We start from the raw sequence: 24786 nt of genomic DNA, 5'->3' as shown, positions 1-24786 counted from the left end.
TTAACAATAGCTACTGTACTATCTGCAACTATCCATTTCTGTTTTTGCTCTCGCTCTCATTATATGGTGATTCTTTGAGATAGAACGCGACGAAATGACCAGCAATGGGTTGACCGGCAATTAACACTGTTGCCGATAGTACGTATTTAAATACAATAAAAAAAAACAAGTACTGTATCGATAGCGGTCCAGCAAAATAAATAAACATTCCAAAACGTATAGCGGCGTAAATGCAGCGCCCCAAGCCGCAGCCGCACGTCATCTATTAAAACGTTTGGCTGTCACGGCTGACAGCGTTGACTGACGACTTTGCCGCGAATTTGCAGGAGAGGACAAGCTCGTTCTCACAACTATTGATAGTTAAATCTCTCATAAATACCTATTACGAGTCTACATGAATAAAATTAAGACATTGGTGTACGTGCCTGTGAATTTGGTACTGTGTACCTGAAGTGAAAATTTCAGTTTTGCTGTTTGGTTAAGGATAACTCATCGGTTGGAAACCGCGGTGAGATTTTCCGTATCTTATGATAATTTACTAATTTTGTGTTGAAAATGAAGTATTTCATTCTAAAGTGAAACAGTCAGTGGTATCGCTAGTGGTAAACGAATTTCACACAAAATTATTAATACCACAAAACGCAGTAAAATTTATTAATTAATCACTGTTAATTTGACAAAACTAATAAAACATACCTAATTTCTGTATAGAGATATAGATATTAAATAGAGATTATATTAATAATATAGTATTATAATTCAATCGCGGAAAGAAAACTAAACATTGAAAACTATGTAATTAAAACAACAGTTTTTTATAAGTTTGTCGTCCGTAAGTTGTTTTAATAATTAAGATACCACATTAAACAGATAGATTGGAGCATCGATTGAATTTTTTATTAAAATTTTCTTTCGCGTTTTCTTTGAGCATTTTATAATTTTCTCTTGATTTATATCTGAAGAGTTACAACTAAGAAAAATGTAAGTCGCGGGTAACATAAAAGGTCTGCTAATACGATCGCGTCTTTTCAAGCGAGCAGGAAAAGGTTTTCGCGACCTAGTAACTATAATACGTTTTAAAAAATGTTACTAAAGATGTTATTCAGTTCGTAACAGAGTGAGTTATTCACTCATAATCCAAATCCTTTGGTGATTTTAGTTGTAATTAGTTACATTTGAATACTCGTATTTTATTAGCCTATAGCACAGAATAAAATCGTGATGAACCTCAAGTATTAAAACCCAGATAAACTCGTAAATTGAATACTTTGTTCTCGGCAATCATCTTTTTGCCATAAGATTTTCTGGGGCGACTTACCATCGATTCGTGAACCATCTCCATGCCAGTCTTCTTCTGGAACAAAAACAACCAGCATTAGCTACTGAGTTTGAGGAATATATTTGACTTCGTAAAAATACTACTCTAACCCCCTTATTATTAAAAAAGTTACACCTAGGATGAAAACTGGATTAAAATGACATTTCCATACTAAATGACAATTAAAGCCAGAGTTCAACTAGGGTATTACTTTTATTTATAAGGGGGTTAAAGTCTAGTTAAGTTTTTTAGGTCCAGCTAACAAAGAACTTGGCTGATTACATCAAACGGTAACATACAGATTCATTCTAAGTGCTTTCACATCAAAAGCCTACTTGCAAAAACAAATAAGTAATAGCATTTATCTTATTAAATGTTGGTTTTAATTTAGATTTAAGTCATTTGTGTAGTATAAGGATGTTTATTATTTACAACTAAATTGTTTCATCCAATATGTGATTTTAGGGCCTAATAAACACCCTTGATCAGAGCTCGCAAACGATACAGCCGGCGTACTCTGTCGGGATATAGTTGAAACTCTAGCAGCGCTGCACATTGCATTTCAGACTTCAACTTGCACGCTAGATGGCCCTAGGTGACGGTGAACTGATTTGCATGAAACATGCAGTTGATGTTACATGCACTTCAGAGATGGCGCTTTCAGCTCAGCGCAGATATTTTTAATTTAAAGTTCAATAAAACATTTTGTAACAGTACTAATAATAATAATACAAATAAAACATAAACCCAGTCAGATTTACTACATAGATCAGTTTCTAAATTGTGAGATGTTCTAATATAGCGTTATTTACTTGAGCAGGAATCACAATTTTTCAGGTCCTTATTGAGGTAAATATAAAAAATGAATATAATCACGTAATTTAAATCCATACATAGTTGATTTCGCGACTATTTTAAAATGATGTGATGATGATCGAAAATTGTGAAGGATTTCGCTTAGCTGCGCTACTTGTTGTAACGACACCTACAGGATTCTTTGTAAACCTTTACGTAACGGGTCCAAGATTGATGTCTGAAATGTGAACCCGTAAACCTGTTTATGGTTCTAACTACTAGCCGCTTGTGTGCAGGTTCTTTGGAGGTTGTTGTGATAACAGCACCCATTAGAAGATGACGCTGAAACATGTTTACGAATGTTTCATAGTTAGAATGAATCTAACTATGAAACACGCAATTAATTTAAAAAATGAAGCGAGAGAAAGTTCTTTGAAGATAAATATAAATTATAGGTATGTTTTTTAGATTTCCATGTATAAATCGCCGAAATCTATAGCCGAAATACACATATCAACAACAACATGGTCTAGGGATATTTCAATTAAACCGAAATAACTAAAATTCTATTAACTTTTTGTTATTTAGTATCTTTTTATATAACGTTTCATAGTTAGAATGAATCTAACTATGAAACACGCAATTAATTTAAAAAATGAAGCGAGAGAAAGTTCTTCGAAGATAAATATAAATTATAGGTATGTTTTTTAGATTTCCATGTATAAATCGCCGAAATCTATAGCCGAAATACACATATCAACAACAACATGGTCTAGGGATATTTCAATTAAACCTAAATAACTAAAATTCTATTAACTTTTTGTTATTTAGTATCTTTTTATATAACGTTTCATAGTTAGAATGAATCTAACTATGAAACACGCAATTAATTTAAAAAATGAAGCGAGAGAAAGTTCTTCGAAGATAAATATAAATTATAGGTATGTTTTTTAGATTTCCATGTATAAATCGCCGAAATCTATAGCCGAAATACACATATCAACAACAACATGGTCTAGGGATATTTCAATTAAACCTAAATAACTAAAATTCTATTAACTTTTTGTTAAGACACCTGCACATTAAAATATACCTTGTTTAATAGCCCTGCCCTGACTTAAATCCTATTGAGCATGCCTGGGATATGCTTCAGAGAAGAGCTAGACCATGTTGATGTGTGTAGATGAGTTGATTGATGTTCCTGATCCTTTGTTCTCAATACTTAATGATCATTGCGTAAGTTTGTGATGTAAACTCCAACATTAAAAAACTTCTCCAGAATTTTTCTTTTTGATTTGTAACAGCAATTTCACATTTTTTCCTTAAGTAGGTACAGTTTCTTTCTTTCATTCGTACAAGTTTTTTATTTCTGTTATTTTCACAAGAAGCCAAGAAAATATTTTTAAAACACGGGACAAACTTTTTGAAAACATTCCCAATTCACTTTTTAAGGATTCTTCTAACTTGGTCATTTTTTTGTGTCGGTACATTTTCTTTACCCTGTGTTAGAGCCGACCAACGGTTAGTACCGTACGATAGTCTTTTGGGATTTATGTTTTTTTTTAAACATTTATAAAAAATAAGAAGTTGATTTTTATCGATCTTAACTCCAGGGGAAATCGTCAATATTCCACAATTGATAAGGCCATGGTAGTGCTTTATTCATTTTTGGAAAATAACAGTGAGGGCAGCTGCTCAAGTCAAGAGTACATAGTCTGTACAGTCAGCGTCAGATAGATCGAAACGTCTAAGATAGTCAAAATGACCTGATATTCAATATTGCTTGGATTTTTTTTTTTTTCTCTTTCGTGCGAACAGTTTTTAGTCCAGTAGAATTAGATTTTAAATCGGAAATAATTCCTACAAAAGATTTTATTGCTTTAATGGCTTCATTGGTTGGCCATTAAAACTCTCCTAGGTTTTCGACTTCGACGGAGTTGTGCTTAAGTGGTGGGGGCCCCCGAAAGGGGCGCTTTTTAGGTTTTCCGGTTATACCGCGTGAAGGACTTACCCTATCGAAAAGTGGTCTTCCTGACGGTTGAAGGGCATTTAATCGTGCATTAAATAAGACCAAATTCATATGTTTTGGACAAACCGTTCTCGTGCAAATGTTCGGCAAAGTAGAAAATATGTGTATAATTAATGACCCTCTCCACGTCCAATAGCTCGTCATCCGTAGGCTCCCAAGCCTTGTAAAGGGTCGCCTTAACCAGCGTATCCCTGTCCAGGCTCACGAGTTGGATTCGCTTATCCTTGTTCATCCCAGCCGTTCCTTAACTGCGGTTGCTGCGCCTCTTCCTGGCACTCTCCTGAACGACTCTGTGTTACCTAATGTTGCTGCCTCTCTTCCTTGTACCCTCCTGTACGATTGCATTGCTTAGCCATATGCCTGGTCTAAGGTTCGAGGCCACAAAATCAACTTCGTACACGTGAAAATAGCTTAAATACTATTTTCCGTGCGTGAAAATAGCTTAAATACTATTTTCCGTGCTTGCAACATTTTTCTTTACTGCTTCGCCTCTATTAGTCGTAGAGTGATTGTATATATCCTATAGCCTTCCTCAATTTATGAGCTATTCAACACAAAAATAATTCTTTCAATCAAACTAGTAATTCTACTAGATTAGCGTGTTCAAACAAACAAACAAAAACCTCTTCAGCGTTTTAATATGAACTTGTTGTTCTTGATTTTTGGCGTCGAACCTTAGACCAGGCATACTGCTAGGCAACGTAGTCGTGCAGGAGGATACAAGGAAGAGGGACAGCCACAGTAGGTAGCACAGAGTCGTTCAGGTGAGTGCCAGGAAGAGGTGCAGCAACCGCAGTTAAGGAACGGCTGGGACGAACAAGGATAGGCGCATCCAGCTCGTAAGCCTTGATAGGGTTACACTGGTTGAGGCGCTCCTTTTCAAGACTTGGAAGCCTGCGGGTAACGAGCCATTGGACGTGGAGAGGGTCATTAATTATACACATATTTTCTACTTTGCCGAACATTTGCACGAGAACGGTTTGTTCAAAACATATGAATTTGGTCTTATTTAATGCAGGATTAAATGCCCTTCAACCGTCAGGAAGACCACTTTTCGATAGGGTAAGTCCTTTACGCGGTATAACCGGAAAACCGAAAAAGCGCCCCTTTCGAGGGCCCCCACCACTTAAGCACAACTGTCGAAAATCTAGGAGAATCTTTATGGGCAACTAATGAAGCCATTAAAACCCTAAAATCTTTTTTAGTAGGAATTATTTCCGATTTAATTCATTTTTGTGTTTAATTCTACTGGCCTATTTAGTGCATTGGTAATAATTTATTAACAATACTCACAAGTACTATCTTAAAAATTACTATGTATCTAAGTATTGCGGAACTTGAATCTGAGTCTTTAATTTAAAATTACTGTCTGAACTTGGTACTTGCGTATGTTTGATGTATCAAAAAAATATTACAATTTAGAAGCTGTGTATTCTAAGTACTGTCAAAAACTGCCTAGGACATTAAGCGATAAAATAAGGTAAATTTGTAAACCTGTGAAGTAAATTTAAAGCATTTTTCAAGGGGAAAAAATACTTGGACTGTTACACCCATAGATATACATAATATAGAGAGATGCCAACTAATGTGCTGAGTTCGAGCAATGTGTTCTGTTTTTTTGGCATATTGCTGCGACACCGGCCCAGCCCCCTTGTTACATCTTGTTGAAACCATAGCTTAGTCCAGTCAATGAAGGCTTTAACGACGGTGTAGAGGGAAATGCTTGGTACACTGTGGCGGTCTGATTGAACGTCCCTTCTACCCGATCTCTCCAGAAAAAAAGTTGTGTTCACTAGTTTTTGTAAATAATTTGTTTTCAATTTATAGTTCAAACTACTTCTCATGTGTTAGTAATTCCTTCCTCTTCTAAATTCATCTACAAAACACGATCGACTGAAAATTTCACCAGGGAATCGAATAATGCAACTAGATATACGTAAGTTGCTCTTACAACTGCGCAGCTCCGTTAAAAAACATTCCCAAGCTTAGGAACAATATCCACTACATTGGCTATCTCACTCGCACTATTCACCCCCTCAGTTTCCTTGGATCTCACAGGGGGGTGCGCATCGCTGGGCACGTTAAGTTATAGGGGTCCCCCTTATATTATGCATTACATCTCTACCTTCCCAACATCTCATTCTACAATACATTCTGCTTTCTTAAGCAAATGCGTGAAAGTACGAAAGTAGCAGTCCAATAAGGTGCCACGGGGTTGCATTTGTCGGCAGTTTGGTGTTTTGGCTAACCTAATAATTTGTGAAGTGTTTTAATCGAATTAGATGAAAAAAAGTGACAACTGGTTCACGCACGGACGAGTTGTCCACTTTATCAACTAATGCTGGATTTCTATATTCAATCCTAATCCAAATTATACGGATTTGGATTGTCAACTGTCAAATTTTAATATGTTTTTGGCCAAAATAACTGCGGTTTTTGATGTTTTTACATTTTTATATTGTTTATAAGACTATTTAAACAATATTAAAGTGTAAATGCATCGAAAATTTTGGAAATATAATCTAAAACTGAATTCAATTTGACAGTTGTAATCCGGATTTGGACAAGGATTGAATATGGGAATCGGGCGTAAAATCTCTTCTTGTCAGACTTGTTAAAATCTAATCAGATACCTATTTAAAAACATACATGCATTATGGTATGTTTTCCATACAGTGACACGAAATGGCACACCACCACCAAGAGGTTCGAAGTGTCCTCGTATACTGGAAAATTTATAGCGGCTGTATTACACCCGCTGTGGGTAGGTAGTACAGAAGAAATCCTACGTATTGACTCAAAATTTGAAAAATTCCTATTAGGAACCGATAGGTAAACGAACATAACCAACCATTTTTTTAATATTATTACATGTTGCTACCTTTTTGTCTTTTATGTTTTGAAGTTGTGTTTTTGATAGCCGTCTGGGCATTTTGGAAAAAATAAACCTTTATTTTAACCAAAGGTTTTTTCATTATATCCACCCGCCCGAGCGGCTGTTCACCACATAGTTCGAGCCGGATCCCAGGTACTGTTGGTAAATATGATAACACGGAGCCGAGGTAAGTCCACTGCGACAGCTTCCGAAAATCATTTCTCACGTCATCCAGTAGAGGCGATTTCTTCTGACCCTCATTCTTCCCACCATGCAGTTGGGGCGGCGTCAGGTCGCCATTCATCCCAATCTCGTCATTCGTCGAAAAGCGAACGCTCGGTCGTAGCGCAACGCCTGTCGGCAGAGGTCTTCTTATCAAAATAGAGCTCTTGCTGTCGAATTGGAAACCTTGGAAGCAGCATTTTCTAAGGTGGTTTTTAGTTCTTACCAGGCTAATCCAGTGCAATCTTGGGTTCACAGCTTGCCGGCCGAGTTTGTTCCACCTTCCACACGACCTCCAATCCCGGTAGTCGTGGGTCCTGTCATCCCATCCGCATCCCGGATTCTCATTTTATATCCCGAATCACCACCATGAGTTGTCATGACCGATGGTGATCAAAAGCAGATATATCCTGGAAGATTTAGCAATGATAAATGGACGGTACACAGACGTGAAGGAAAAATACGTTGGTCCAAGGTCCTCCAACTGTACGAAGGATGGAAGACGACTGTGGCGATATCTACCGACTCGCCACTACGGACTTAACCAACAGATGGCGCTAACACACAAGTTACTATGGCTGACACCACCGCGCCTACATTCCTGAATCGCGTAGTCGGAGTTTTATACCCTGCCAAGTATACAGGAACTGTATATAGGAAAACCAAGATGGTGTAAATTGGACCTTGGTCCCCGAGCACAACACCCGCTCGGAAGGAAGCACTTACATCTTAGGTTCCTTATTGTGGTTGATCCTTGCAATCCCACAACGATGAAGAATGCAATTTGAAGTTTTCTGCCGCGGATGACCCACACGTGATACATTTCATGGACAACGGTCCGGACCTCAAGGGGATCACTCAAATGTTAAGGAAGTAAAAATTTGACCGGCCCTCGGATAATATTCAATCTGATTTTAATCTTAATGATGGAATAAACAAGACTATAAATCAGACTCGAAGGATCATAAAAAGGGAATGCGGGATGCGGAAACTCGATAGCCTGGCCAACTAAGTTAAGAGGACTCACCGGACCTTCGACCAGCACTGCTGGCCGCTAACTTCTTGCCTGCAGTTTTAATAGTTTTAAGTTTTATTAAGTAGTTTGCGGTCAGATATTTTTACAAGTTTTTAATAGGAAAGACGTAGTATTCGTATTGTTCGAAAAGACCGAATAATTATATAGATGCTATTCGAATAATAAATGTGGCGAATATCCGAATAATATGGATATCCGGATATCCGAATTGCATGCCCTAACCAGCAGTCACATCGCAGGGTGCCGGCACTCCTGAACCCTCTTCGACTGTAAGGTGGACTGTTTTGTCTGTGTATTAGGGGGCGTCCATAAATTACGTGAGGCTTTTAGGGGGGGGAGGGGGTCAACAAAAACCTCACTAAATCTCACGTGGGGGAGAGGGGGGGTCTCGGGAAATATCACGTATTTTTTTCCACAAGAAATAGAGAAATAGAGTTTGCCAGAAAACTGGGTTGAATCTTAAGTAAAAAAATTGGCCAAGTGCGTGTCGTGCCACGCGCAGTGTAGGGTTCCGTAGTTGTCCGTCGTTATCATAATATATTTCAGAAGTAAGCAATTACTTCATCTAAAGTCACTTTTAATATTTTCTTCTAAGGAATTTTTATTAGGTATGAAATGTTATAATACATTAGTAAAATGACTATTACTCTTGAACTAACTGATCTATCTTAACCGCTATAGTTTTCCTTGAAAGTTCATAAAAAGCACTATAATCTTGAATTTTTCCAGATTTATCAAGCCAACAGTTTAGTTTTTAGCGGGGGGGGACGCCCTACTCGGACAAAAATTGGCACTTTAAACTTTAACATTTTGCAAACGAATCCCTAAATCGAAAAATGGTCTTAGAAACCCCTAAGCCATTTTAAAAGACCTATCCAACGATACCCCACACGATGGGGTAGAAGACGAAAAAAAAAATCATCCCCACTTTACATGTAGGGGTAGCTCCCCTACATGTAAAAGTTTTTTTTCAAAATTTTATTCTACCGTTTTGTCGGCGTGATTAATATACATACCTCTACAAAATTACAGCTCCCTAATGCCAATAGTTTCCAAGCAAAACCTCGGACAGACAGACAGCCAGACATATCGAAACTATAAGGGTTCCTTGTCAAGACTAAAAAATTATATTTGTATGATGATAATGTCATTTTATTCTATACAGTCTAAACAAATAAAACTAAAAATGCTTCCGTCTGCATGTGTGAATACTTAAATGCAGAATAAATGACGAAATTAAGAAAATTATAAAACAAGTTCTTTTTTTATCAAAATCGATTTTGCTAGATTATTAGTGATTTTGTAGAAAGGAACAATTAGACTAGGTACTTCTGTAAAAAACAATGTGACCCTAGTACTAACCGCTGTCACTACACGTGTTTTTCTGGATCTATTCGTAATCAGTGGGCTTAGTGCGACTTTACATCAATCGTCATCCGCTAGCGACTGCGTAAAAAATGACATACATTAAATGTATGATGATTGTACAGCGTCCCTAGCAGATAGTTTCAAGAACTAAGATCTTCAACTTTATAGATCTTTTTGATGCACTCGTTAGCGACAACGTTAAAGCACACAAAAAAAAATGTTTCTCAGTTATATTACTCCAAAACTATTAAATTTCGGATTTTTTTTAATATCACGTGAGATTTGGGGGTGGGGGAGGGGGTCAGGCAAAATCTCACCAAATCTCACCAAGGGGGGTGGGGGGGTTGAAAAATAGCCAAAATTGTCTCACGTAATTTATGGACGCCCCCTTATGCGAATACGATGCGTAGCAAATTAATTGCGGTGTAGAACTGACAGGACAGGCTGACGTTCTTCCCAAATGAAGTCCACCTTTCACTTGCTAGCCAGAGCTAGTTTATCCATAGTTCTTAGGAAAAAATATATAAATAAAGAGCAATGTAGGTATATACCTACTATAATTTGAAAGTGCTATACTTGTGATTGTCGCGTCAACATCATAACGAACTTAGGCTTTGCTCTATGACTAAGCTAAACAACGTAATGTACGAAAACTGTAATAAATACAATAAGTAATTTTACATAAGTGCTTAACATAAACAAACAGTAGGTACTGCGAAATCTTTGTGAAGAAATGAAAGATTTTATTTATTTACCTTTTCCAAGTAATCAAACGTGCCATGATAAACAACAACAGGGTTCGTGGAAACGCAGTCGCTCCATTAATTACCTACTCCATGCAGATTGTGATGCAGATCTCATTGCATGCCTTAATGATGCAAAGAGTGTCTTTGTTAAATAGACACGTAAAACACTTTTACCTGAAATATTTGTTTTATAATTCTAATATTAATTGAGTAAGAAGAAAACTGTCTAGTTATAATGTTGAATAATAATAAAAGTTACACCCTAGTTGAACTCGTGATTTAAATTGTCATTTAGTATGGAAATATCATTTGAATCCGGTGTTCATCCCGGGTGTAGCTTTTTATTAAAGGGGGTTGATGTTTAAGAGTAAGCAGTAAGAAGTCGTCGACGGTTTTCTTTTTCTACAAACAATACTTGTGCGCTCCCAGGTTGAATACTTTTATTTGGATCAATAGTCTCGTCTTTCTTTAATGGTACATTTATTTATTTTTGTTTGAATGAACTTTTGTTCTTCGTTATATCGACTTGATTTGATAGCGAAGGACTCAAAAAGTGTGTGGAGGAGCGGAACAGTGCTTTAATTAGTGTCGATAAACTGAAATTGAACGATAAATCGCTACTATACATACAATATTAAGCCGAATCACCAGCAAATTCCTTCAAGCTTCTTTTTCCGCGTATTTTGTGAATGGTGGAATGCATCCACTTAAAAATTAAAAATACTGCAATGAAGACTGGGCAACGGGCTTACCATGGAAACTCACAGAAGAACATTTTACTCCCTACCTCACACGATTGAAAGCGAAGCTGCAGATTGTGAGTATTTTTAAATTATATACCTAACAAAATCTTTTTCTGTTTTGTCTTTTAATACTTTAGACTTTATTTGTTTTTAGGGTTGCGTACCTAAAGGGAAGTATGCTATTCGGCCAGTCAACTTTACTGACAAGTATTAATTAAATATAAAGATTTCTATTAAAGGCAGGGGTATCGTGAAACTGGAAAACCAAAACTCAAAGACTTTCCACACAAACGGGGCGTGCGTCAGTGATGAATTTTGTCACCTAAATTATTTAATCTGAACAGCGAATACATAATGCGGAAAGCACTTGAAGGCTGGGACGGCGGAGTTGTAGTTGGCGGTCGCAGGGTCAGTAATTTGAGGTATGCAGACGATACGACTATAGTTGCGTCGAGTGAAGTGAAATTATGTTGAAATTATTTTGAAGTAAAAACAGATAATTTCAAACAATTTTAGAATACAAGTGAAACATAATAATAACCTCACTGAAAATCCTGACGACGATTTCTCTCAATAACTCGCAATAATCAAATAAAGAGTGACAACCCAACGCTTGCTGAAAACTGGAAAGCAACCACTGGACATTTTGCAACTTGGACCTTCTGCACCTAAACGAGATACTCCAATAGTATCCTCACAAAAAATTCACAAATCCAAAATGCTATCAAAATGAGTCAAATACCTACTCAAAGAATATGTTCCTTCCTAATGCCGCTGAATTAGGGTTTCTGCTCGAGCTTTCTCGAACTCGAGAAAACTCGAGAAGTTTGGCTTCATTCGAGACGAGATAAAAATTACCGGAGCTCGAGAATTCTCGAGTTTCGATTTTGAAGCTTTAATATTCTTGAAAGCCTATTTTCTTAGACAAAAGTAAGTTTTTAATTATTTAATAGGTTAACGTTGCGTTTAGACTGGCCTAGTCTTTCCTTTTTTTAACTAATTTGATTTGCACGTAATGATCTTAACCGAAACTAATAATGTTCACCTACGAGTATGCTATATTTTATTATGTTTGTATAACTGACTGATTTAAAGACTGAAATTTTTTGTTAACTATCTGTTAGTTTAGGTACTCGTAAATACGTTTATTCAAGTCGTTATCTTTAAGTTTAAAAATTAATTTAAAAGTTTTTTTTTTGTTTGTAAATGTAGGTTTATTATCGTAATTTTTCAATTAATTTGGACTTGTGTTCTTTGGAAAACAAGTGATTCAATTGGAGCTCCAGATATTTATGGTTATTAATCCTTAAAGTACACGCGACTTTATGACTTTTGTTCCTTTAGTTAATTACTAAGTTATAATTATCCTACTAATATCATAAATGCGAAAGTTTGTGTGGATGTCTGGATGTTTGTTACTCTTTCACGCAAAAACTACTGAACGGATTTTGTTGAAACTTTACAGTATTTTTGATTATAACCCAGACACATTATAACATTAATAAAAACCTGTGTTTTTATTAAATTTCAACCGATTTCAACAGTTTTAATTAAAAGACTCGAGACCCGAGAAAACTCGAGACTTTGGCCTCGAGAATTCCCGAAACTCGAGAAAAAAAATAAGTCGAGAAATCGGAAACCCTACGCTGAATGAAATCATTTTGTCCAAAGGGTTTTACAGCTCTTGCGAGTTCTGCTTAATCTATGCTAGATGAAATCGTATATGATGATACGATGATGATATCGTAACTACGATGAAACCGAAAAACTAATTAAATAAGTACATCTAAAACACACCTATGGACTTAGAGCTCTCTCGGATTTGACGTTTTTGGGCTGGGCGGTCTTCGTGCGTGCGCGGGCTTACACACTTGCTGTCGTTAGGTGCCATGACAATTTTATACCAACGCTATTATCATACAACTTTCCATGTATGGTCCTGCGGACGGGCGGCGGCCTTCCGTCTCGGAGCGTCTGATTAGAAGTGGGCTCACCCTCTCATCCACACACACTCATTAATATCACACACTTGTGCCTAGATACACATACACTCTTATTGTGCACTAGGTACATTGTTTTTTTTTTCTGTATCGTATTGTATCTTCTTAATTTTATTCTGTAAATTATGTTTTACTTATTTTCTTTTTTTTGTTAAATCTTTGTCCACATGGATGTTGTTCTTACACTTAGCTCATAGCCTTGTCTAAGTGCTGTAAGGTTCGAGGCGGTGGGAGCCTGATGTCCTGTAACACAGGTATTCGATACCTAGCATAGGCATCAGACTCACACTGATATTAAACATCATAATCATAATTATCTCATGTATGTTTTCAATGTCTGTGTGAGTAAAAAAACGATTTTTGATTTGATTTGATTTGATTTTGTCCAAAGGGTTTTACAGCTCTTGCGAGTTCTGCTTAATCTATGCTAGAGGTTCATTTGGGTGTATGATGTAACCACTATCCGTCTGCCTATCTGTCACCAGGCTCAGGACATCACTTTGATAATTATTGCACCAGGTACTCGAAAACGGCCGCTATTTCTCATTTTCGACAAATACATGGAAGAATTGGCTTTTGTAAAAATTCATTGTGGTCAGACACCGAGCTACAGACAGACACCGGGACAGGTGAAATCGAAAACAAGTTATAATACGGTGTCTAATGTTTTATAAATAATGGTACGGAACGGAACCCTACGTGCGCGAGTCCGAATCGCGTAATTTGGTGTGATATCACGACATTAGGCCCGATTGTCAGTCCTAGATTTAATAAACGATAATAATTTGATATAATAACCAACAAGTAATACAAATTGAAAAGAGTAACAAGAAACACAAGAAGTAAATAACTATTTTTTATAATAAAGGCAATTTCAGGGCTACCCTATTCTACCCTTTCTTTTATCTCCATTTAACCTTCTACTTCGACCTTTCCAATTAAAAAATATATACTTTAAAAATAGACTTTGCGCAAAGAATGATGGCGTCACCCACTTGAGCATCGATATCGTATACACTACATTAGGTTAATTAAACCAAACTTTGTTGCACAAAACTGACACAAAAAATTGCAATGCCTGGGAATTCCATCCCCGTCAACTGGGCCAAGTAGAAATTAGAAACAAACGGTGGCCTGAAAGTTACTAGAGAGAATACACAAAAACAGCTTTGTTTTAAGCTCTGTCCAAACTAAAGCAAATCCCTTTAGGACGCGAATTCAAACAATTCATTCGCCTGGGTTCTCGCACTGTTGGGACTTCCCACGTGTTTTATGTCGTTTTACTGTAACACAGGGTGGCCGGATAATAAGCAAAAATGTTAATATAATGCAGATCTATGAGTGACAATTATTGTCACTCATAGGTCTGCATTATATTAACATTTTTGCTGTACGTTGCGTACTTTTTTATTCCAAATAAAAAAAAATAGAAAAAAAATTAAAATACATCGAATGGCAAACTTTATGGTACTTGGTAGGTGGTTGCGAAAATTACACTTCACCAAATCACAAACAAAAAAACACCGTGAAATGAAACTTTCCATACGAAATATTCTACTAGTCCAGTCATTATAGTAAGTTCACCTCGGAATTCGAGATACCCAGCTGTAAGTCTGTAAATACGTGTATATTGACACCCTAAAAGTTGTCTCAAAACCTACATATGGTAGGGTGTAAGCAACTATTAAATTTCAAGGTCAACGGTCACAAAAATCGGTTTTTTGCGCTTTTTTTAGAAATATCTCATTTCCTGTGGGTTTTTTGCTATTTGTATTTATTATCAATATTGTAGAATACTAAATTCTCTACAAATTTTGTTTAAAAACTTTTTTTATACGGTGAACCGTTTTCGAGATAGAGGGCGGAGAGCGCGCGGTCACTGCATCACTTCAGGTCTACTTAAGCGGTTTAGATTTTTCATACAAAAGGATTTTCCCGCTAATTCCTGTGGGAATTTCGGGAATTCCTTGTTGTAACTAAGCTTTGAGTTTACTAAGGTACCTATACATGCCAAATTTCAAGCGTCTAACTTCCGTTAAGCGTTTAGATTTTTCATACAAAAGGATTTTCCCGCTAATTCCTGTTCCCGTGGGAATTCCTAAGTATACTATAACCTGCCCAGGTGTATGAAGAATAATTGTACCAAGTTTCGTTAAAATCCGTCGAGTAGTTTTTGTTTCTATAAGGAACATACAGACGGACAGAATTCTATACATGAAATATACTCAACATCAAATAAACCGCACCTTCCGCGACGCAAACTTTAACGATTTTCTCCTGACACAATCAAGGTGCCCCAACAATGTTGGTGTTATTTGAAAGCCCAATAAATATCCTTAAAGAAAAGCGCATTTAATTTCTTAATAAATGAATAACATATACCATAAATGTGACTTGAAAAAATACCTCACTTTGGGCCCACCTATGGGATCAATTAGACCATTTTTTATGATTATAAAACCAAATAATGATTTCACGTGTCCTCTTTAGCAGATGGATAGCAATTAAACCCAACTTAACAGTCTTATAGCCATAAAAGTTGGCTCTAGCGTAACTACCTACTTTTTGAAGAAGTGACTCTGGATCCTTCTAAAGACACATTTTTGGGGTAAAAACCTTTCCTTTAATGAAATGAAGGTTAGAACTAGGCTTTTAAGTGGTACCAATATTGGTGGGAAGTGGGGATGCATACGTTTGAAAATGCTTGTCGCGGGAGGTGCGATTTATTTGACGTCGAGTGTATATTTTCAAAATAACTATCAGGGGGTGATTAGTGATCGATACTGATGCCAAAAATGCAATCAGTAAAATTTTTGTCTGTCTGTCTGTCCGTCTGTATGTTCCTTATAGAAACAAAATCTACTAGACGGATTTTAACGAAACTTGGTACAATTATTCTTCATACACCTGGGCAGGTTATAGTTTACTTAGGAATTCCCACGGGAACAGGAATTAGCGGGAAAATCCTTTTGTATGAAAAATCTAAACGCTTAACGGAAGTTAGACGCTTGAAATTTGGCATGTAGGTACCTTAGTAAACTTAAAGCTTATTTACAACAAGTAATTACCGAAATTCCCACGGGAATTAGCGGGAAAATCCTTTTGTATGAAAAACCTAAACCGCTTAAGTTGACCTGAAGTGATGCAGTGACCGCGCGCTCTCCGCCCTCTATCTCGAAAACGGTTCACCGTATAAAAAAATTTTTTAAACAAAATTTGTAGAGAATTTAGTATTCTACAATATTGATAATAAATACAAATAGCAAAAAACCCATAGGAAATGAGATATTTCCAAAAAAAGCGCAAAAAACCGATTTTTGTGACCTTTGACCTTAAAATTTAATAGTTGCTTACACCCTACCATATGTAGGTTTTGAGACAACTTTTAGGGTGTCAATATACAAGTATTTACAGACTTACAGCTGGGTATCTCTAATTCCGAGATTCTTACCAAATTTAAGCTTAAATGACTGGACTATACCTCGATCATCTTTTATGTTGCAACAATTATTTATATCCACTGTTGAGAAACAATTTATTAAAATAATTTTATATTTTGCAGAAGACTATCCGATTACATATTGATAAGCTTACCACAAATTTCCGGAGGGGAAACTCGCATAATGTATCATGCACAATTCAGTTTTAAAATATTCACGTTAATAAGTATCATTTCAATTTTGGCAGTTTCGATTGCGGTTCAAAAGTATAGGTATTATTGCAGGTTTTAATAACCCTGATTTTAATATTTCATATGCTGAAGGTATATATTATTTTCTTGCTTCCACACATTACTGGACCGAACATCTATAAGTATTATAAAAGTTTCTAGGGCATAATACCGTTCTAAGTATAGACGCAATGAGTTCATGCGATTATGATTACAATGATAAACCACTTGTTTCTGTTTTATCTATCACTATTTCAAATGATTATAAGCTCTACACTACAAACGAGTTTAAAACTATACCTACCAATTGATCCAAAATATGCAAATTAGAAAAAGGGAAACAAAAATGCTCTAACGCAGCTACGATCATGGAATAATATGTTTTATAATAACACTGTAATCAAGGGAAAAATATCAGAATTTTTGTGCTTGTGTACAAAGCTGACGTAAATTCCAAAATAAGATATATGTTACGATGAATGTGATAAATTAAAAAATATTAATAATCGCCGGTTATTATGAATAATTGCCGACAGTCGAGGTAAAAGTAATAAATGAATTACATTGATCAGTGATTATTTCAAAATGTAACCTTAGTACTTACAAATATCATAAAAGAGAAATTTGGCTCGTGTATAGTGCTCGTGTACGTACAGCCACAGATTTTGAACGATTTGCATAATTAAGTATATTAATTAATATAATTTGGCATTATGAGTTTGGACTGTTTCTTGCGTAATATTACTTTGCCATAATGTCCATAACATATTGTTTTGTTTTAAAGTGAAAAATAGGTTAAGATGCGGCTATTTAGTTTTGCACACATAAATGATCTTATATTTAATCACATTTTGTTTTTTCATTTGATCCAAAAGCATATGACGCCACATTCAATCAGTTGGATTAGCAAAACGTCAAAACAGTGAACCTGAATTTGCTCATAAATTGAGGCATATTGGTGCTCTGTCACTTTCGAGACAACAGAAATTATTGATGCGATTCAGTGGTTCCTACCACCATCCACCTAGTTCCTAGTTCTAGATCAGCGGTTCCCAAACTTATTTTGTATACTGCCCACTTTGAGAATAAATTTTTTTTAGCGCCCCCATTTGTAGTCGAGTGTCGAGTGCTCAGTCGGTGTCTAAGAGTCCTCCTAGTAAATGACGCCTCCCAAGCTTCTACACAACGTCCCGATTTTTTTTCTGGGTCTCTTACCGCCCCCCTTTAATCCTGCAGCGCCTACAAGGGGGCGTTATCGCCCACTTTGGGAAAGACTGTTCTAGATGATAGTAAAACAAAATGTAAGTATTTCTAACTTGACAACCAAACAACAAAATACCACTATCTCAATATAAAGAGAGAGAGAGAGAGAAACTAAGCCAAGGTTACCCGCCTCATTAACTTGAGCACCATTGTTTCCTATTTTCACCCCAAGAGCATGGCCGCTAGACTATTTGTGTTTAGAATCTTAATAAAAATATCTTTTTACATAGATCATTAGTCCGTTTATTAAGTAAACTTTCCTACTGCGAAAATTATATACAGGGTGAAAACGATAAGTGATCTCACTCGATTATTTCCAAACTATACAAGATATCCAAAAACTGGTTACTGATCCTGATAGTGCTTACTGGACATTTCGGGAATTGGACATTTTGGGAATTGAACATTCTGGGAATTGGACATTTTGAAACCGTTGGACATTTTGGGAATTGGACATTCTGAACCTGAAGTTTCACGAGCTCTATCCAATGGTACCAATAATAGGTTACAAAATAAACTGCATCTATTTGAAAATTCAACGTTTCCAGCCTCCATACATTTAGTAAAACCACATTATAAAATATTAGAAACTACAAGATATCCAAAAACTGGTTACTGATCCTGAAGGTGCTTCTCGAGCTGTGTCTAACGGTACCAATAATAAGTTATAAAATAAACTGGATTTATCAGAAAATTCAATGTTACCAGCTTCCATACATTTAGTACCTACTGCCACAGTCATGGCACTCATGTCTTGATAATATTATAGCAAGTAAAGCCTAAAACCAATGTTTTCCATGAATAATTTTAAATAAGAATGCAATTTACGAGTTAATTTTAAGTGTTTATTGTTAAAAATAAAAATAAAAACACTTCTAATATTGTGTGGCTGGCATAGTGGCATACATTTAGTATGGAGGCTGAAAACATTGAATTTTCGGATGGATCCAGTTAATTCTGTAACATATTACTGATATCGTTTAAAAGAACTCCTGAAGCACTTTCAGGATCAGTAATCAGTTTTTCGATATCTTGTAGGGGAGAGGGGGGCAGCTTTGGACAGGGGCAGCTTAGAACAAATGAATTTAAAAATCACTGGTTTAGGCTACAATGGTATAAATCATAATTTATATTGCCAACACTGATGCGCATAGCTGTCACATCTCATTTTTAATATTTAACTGTAGGTTAACCGGTAAAAGTGCTTTTTTGTTTTTGACTGCCAGTTTCGCACTTTTTTATTTTGGTTCTAAGGTTTTTGTGGACGTAGTTTTATAAAATATTGAGTGGTTTGTGTACTATATGGAAGTTTAAATAGTTTCAATGAATATTTGATAAGAAATTGCAACATAAAAGTATGTTCCGTTATGAAATTTATGTTTTTTTCTGGAAATATACCCATGGGGCAGCTTTGAACGAAATGGTTGGGGCACCTTTGAACTTTATCAATTTTCTTTTTTCAGTGGTATTATGAAACTTTTTAAGTTTTCTAATACTTCGTAGAAGGTTCTTTCATAAAAAATAAGCAGATTGCTTTACTGTAACAGATAAAATTTCAAGCTGGGTGAAGTCCGGGCTAAAGCTAGTTTTAGTAGATGATTGATATTTTTAAAATTATGCAGTTTTGTCTTTGATGTGTCATTAAACAGAAAGTTTATTAGTATTTAGTTAATTGATATATCTTATATTTACTTTTTTTTAATAATATCCCTAAGTTTTGGGTTACTTTGTACAGAGTGATTTAAAATAAAATAAACATGTTAAATTGATCCCAAATGACACTGATCATTTAGAATTTTGTTTATTAATTATTTAAAAAATACACTTCAAAATATTCAGTTTTATTTCATTGAAAAAAATACTAATTCAAAACTGCCCCAAGCGTGTTCAAGGCTGCCGACTACGGGGCAGTTTTGAACATTTACAGGTCTGTGCAAAAATCTAAATATCTTAATAAGCGTTCATGAACAATTAAGAAGAACATCATTATTTTGTTGTGTGATAACCATGACCTCTATCTAGGAAGAAAAAATTTATGAAATCAGTCAAATTTAGAAGATATTTAATAAACTATGAAAATTGTTCAAAGCTGCCCCCCTCTCCCTTATAGTTTAGAAATAATCGAGTGAGATCACTTATCGTTTCCACCCTGTAGAAGTTGGATTTTTATGTCCACGCGTATTATGTTATTACAATATTTATGAGGGACCTGTAAAACAATAATACGAGCACGTAGTTGCTAATTGGGGGAAGAGATGCTTTCGAGACGAAATCCTTTTCGGCATAATTTACAATAAGAGGAAACTCGTATTCAGGGAATACTGCCATCAAAGGATTTGATTGAAAGCGTTGCTTTATCATTTACCGTTTCGACCTTTCAAAATTGATGCCAATGAATCGTAGACGCTTCCAGAACATAAACAGCGAAATAAGGGAAAGGTAAACTAGACAAAAAATCATGTGTCAGATAAGTAGTAAGTAGCAAAAAGTTTTAGAGATAAATTGAGAAAAACAAGTCAGCATCTTACAGGTACGTAAGTGCTTTTATGTGTTGTCACATTTATTTAAAAAATATTTGTTTTAAGTAAAATGAGCTGTTCTAAATCGATGACCACATCGTATTGCCCACTGAAATAACCAAAGCGTTTAAAACACCGAATATGTAATAAACACTTCTTAATTAATGGACTACATTAAAGAGGACATTAGCACGAGTAGATTACACTAATGAAAATCAATCAACACAAATAATTTAATTTGCAAGCTTCCAAATAACAGGCTGCCTGTACCCAAATATTGTGGTCAGTTCTGTTTACGAACGCTAAACAAGCATGTACCATTCTCAATTATCCATGAATCGTAAAAGTAACGTAATGTACCTTTTGTTTGTCCACAAATGACCATTTTTTTATTGTTTTTGATATATTCTCTTTTTTGTGCATACGATTAATAAGTATGCCAATTGATACTCTGCATTGCTATAAATACGATTTTCGTTGTATTATTGTGTGAAAATAATTCCATTGCCTACAATGATATTATAATATCATTGATTGCCTACAAATTAGTGATTATAATATGATTTGCTTACGTTTCATTATTTTAAAATTTCATTATACCTAGTTACAATATAATCTTTGTTTATCCAGCTACTGGACGATATGAGTGTCAGATCCTAACCTCAATCTGAAGTGGGTTTATTAGGCTTATTGAGTGAAGTTGTCGCAATGTTGTACCTTGGCCACCCAACTAGCGATGTACCTCGGTCACTGGCCAAGGTACATCGTTTTGGTCACTAATACGGCCAACAATGCATACGTTTTTACTGTAATAAAAAAAAATATTTCGTTATAAGTATGTACAATGCCGCGAAGCAAGGAAAATATTAAGCGACCTGTGCTTGACACAAAAAAAAATTGAAAATGCTGTTAAATTAGTGAAGGCGAAGAAATTTACGCTTCATGATGCTTCTGTACATTTTCGCATTCCTCGAACCACTTTGAGACGGTACTACCGCCACATGATGAAAGAAGGCTCCTTTGTGCAAGATTTACGAGATAATCTGGCAGTCAAAAAAGTTTTCAATGAAGAGGAAGAGAAAATGCTAGTGGACTACATCAAAGATGCAGCAAACCTTCAGTTTGGCTTGACTTTAAAAGACGTGAAAGTACTGGCATACCAGTTCGCAAAGGCTAATAAAATAAAATGCCCTTTATCATGGGACTCTAAAAAATGGCAGGAGCTGGCTGCGCTTATTCAGGAACAATTTTATCAATGAATTATGTAGTTAATTAAATGATCTTTACATACATACACACTATACAAGCTTGACTAGAACCGTTATTTTTTTAAAATCAAAATCCAGAAAACTGGCCTAAGCCTAAGTACAACAGGTTCCCCTAGTGTCTTGATAAATCTCATAAAATCTCATTAATACAGACAATTTCATCGACCTTTTCACCTATTGTAATTATTTGAGCCTCTTTGTTAGCTTATCTACTGACATGCTTTCTTATTAAAATAAAAGAATTAGGATGCCTGCAAACAAAGAAAACAATAATCAGCAAACAAAGAAAACAATAATCAGCATACATGATCTCTTAACTTAACCTACCATAAGCAAAACAGCAGATAGCAATCACATATGTGTACAAACGTGTGAAATCTGTATTGAGCTGACTGCCACAGCGACTGCTGCCGCAACTAATTAATTAATTGCATTAGATACTAAGCGATCGCTCGGGTTTCAGTTTCCAAGTAATAAGTTGTTGTCTGCATTAACGCCATATTGTGGAACGACTAGATGTAGAAGGGCACACCGCCTGGGATGCGAATAAGATTAATTTTCATTTATATCGAAAGAAGCTTATCAAATATTGTCAACGTCGAATCTTGTGAACTACTAAAGACATTGTAATAGCTACAAGAGGAAGCAATTTTAATGACAAAAAATCCTTTTATTTGGGCTTTGAAAATAAGAGCTTCTTGATTGTATTTGTTAATAGGTACAACTGAATTCGTCTGGTAGAAGAGTTTAAAATCTTAATTTTATGATTTTAAAGGCCAAAACCCAAAACCTATATTGTCGTAGAGCGACGTCAATACTCAATTGACCTTACAGATTGATCCCAGGATTAATCCGGGCAGTTAAATCACAAGTACCTCGGCGTTTGGCGCTAATGGAAGCGTAAATAGTCGCCTTTGACATCGTTACCCTAACTTAGGAGATCATACTAAGCTACATTTAAGGGTTCTTCCACACGAACAGCAATTTTCTGTCGACGCATGTAACTGCAGTTGACGTCAGAAGGCGACGGCTAGCTGTCGACATGCCGCCGCCGTGCTGTCGACGCGTTCGCGGCTGTCGCCACCTGCCGGCTAGCCGCCTCCGCCATTTTGAAGGTCAACTGTCAGTAGTCCAGGAGCAAAGAACGCTCACGCACACATAATGAGTTCCGAACAAATTGATTCGGAATTGCTAATTAGTGCTGTCAAAAACAATGAAATAATATGGAACCGTTCCACAGCACAAAATATGTATACCTACTCGTAGAAGCAACGTATGTCAATTTGAATCTTTTAATATGAATACTGAAATCGAGGCTTTTTGGGCATGTTTTGAAGCCTTAATTATGCGTACGTTAACATCTTGCTTTAAAGAAAACTTGAAAAACATACCAAGTCACCTAGACTCTACCATTTAATTGAGGTGGGTTTACCGAAGTACACGTAATATTATTTGGAATATTTGTATATTGGCTGAGAATACCAAGTTATTTTATTGAGTTATTCCAGTTACGGGCACATAAATTGTCGCATGATCTGATACAAAGACAAGACATGTTTATTATTATTCTTAATTGGTTCAGATCATTTATTATGTATCATTATTATATAGTCAGCTAGTTCTGGTATGATGGAATACGTATTTTAAAAATATAAGTAATTAATGTTTATCATCGCTTAATACTGCAAAATAATACTTAACAAAGTTCACGTTCACGTTTTATTTTAAAATAATAGTGCCCTAAACTAATATTTGCTTTCTACAGATTATTTTTCAGATAGTTAAAATTTTCAATATTTCAGATTTTTGTCTAAGAATAATGTAGGAATATTAGGTAGGTACATTAAAATGTTAGGTAAATTTTACGAAGGTTTTAAAATTATTGCGCGTAATTTACAACACGAAAATGTTCCTTATTAAAATAAATTTGGCCGTTTCATATGTTTGCTGGTTAATTACCAGCAGCAGCAGGCAAATTATTAACCAAAATTGAAGGGTTTGCGAAAAGCGAAATAAACTCCGACTTTTAATCACATTTATTAAATGCGATTTCTCAGTAAATATTGAACTCTATGTTTGCGTATTTTCAACATTAGCAATATAATGAGTTTTGTGATAGGTAGGTACTGTCGGAAGAAATGAACCTGGAAATTTACGTTATTGCTGAAACAAAGCTATAGCAAACGCTTCAAGAGTCATGACATCCTAAATCTGCAATAGAGGATGTAGGGATATGTAAATGATTATTTTTCTCAATGGAGAAGACAACATCCAAAGGACTCTATAACTCATCCGCTCATAGTCGTGAGACTGATCGCAGATAAAGCACAGAAAAAAAGGTTCACTCTTAGGTCAGGTATGCTGGTTTACGTACCGGAAAACTGTAACGGAAAACGCCGATTCAATTCAAGCATAAACAGCACAACACAAACACAATTTTAGCACAGTCGTGAAGAGTCTCACAGTTTTCTTTGTTTTATATGGTTGGATAATACAGATACGTAAAGTTTATTTAAGGACTATCTCAAGTTAAATGTTTTACCTTAAATGTCCTACTACATTAATATATTAAAATATGCACACTGGCGCGCTTGAGCTGTCAAATCGTATGAATAGCCGCGCTGTGCTCACGTCAAACCTATCTCATAAGAACAGGGCATTTTCCATCATCCCCCAAAATAATTCCACAATATTATTATTTATTGAACTCTAGTATTAATCGTTCCTGCTATGAACTGAAGCAATACGTTGAATTAAATTTCTTGTAATAGAGTAATTTTTTGCACTTAAACAATTTAAGCGATCATGTTTTTTTATTTTATTTTAACCAATAAGGTCCTAATACAACAGGGTATTCTACTCTTTTTGAAACAGTAGGTACCTTCGTTAAATGTTAGAGTTCCTATTTGTTTACTTTTTCTTATAGAGTTTTAC

General features: G+C 35.6%; 1 protein-coding gene across 1 annotated transcript in view; it reads right to left on the bottom strand.

Annotated features, from left to right (window-relative positions):
- The window catches only part of LOC135087027 (coiled-coil domain-containing protein AGAP005037), a 195184-nt gene that overhangs the window by 104331 nt on the left and 66067 nt on the right, over positions 1-24786 (bottom strand). The window contains exon 3 of the mRNA XM_063981878.1: positions 1319-1354. Within this exon, the coding sequence (XP_063837948.1) occupies positions 1319-1354 (36 nt within the window). The remainder of the gene's footprint in view (positions 1-1318; positions 1355-24786) is intronic.

The sequence above is a fragment of the Ostrinia nubilalis genome, chromosome Z, assembly GCF_963855985.1.
Source record: "Ostrinia nubilalis chromosome Z, ilOstNubi1.1, whole genome shotgun sequence".
Lineage (NCBI taxonomy): Eukaryota > Metazoa > Arthropoda > Insecta > Lepidoptera > Crambidae > Ostrinia > Ostrinia nubilalis.
Note: the sequence above shows the minus strand (reverse complement) of the source record. Positions and strands in the feature narration are given on the sequence as shown.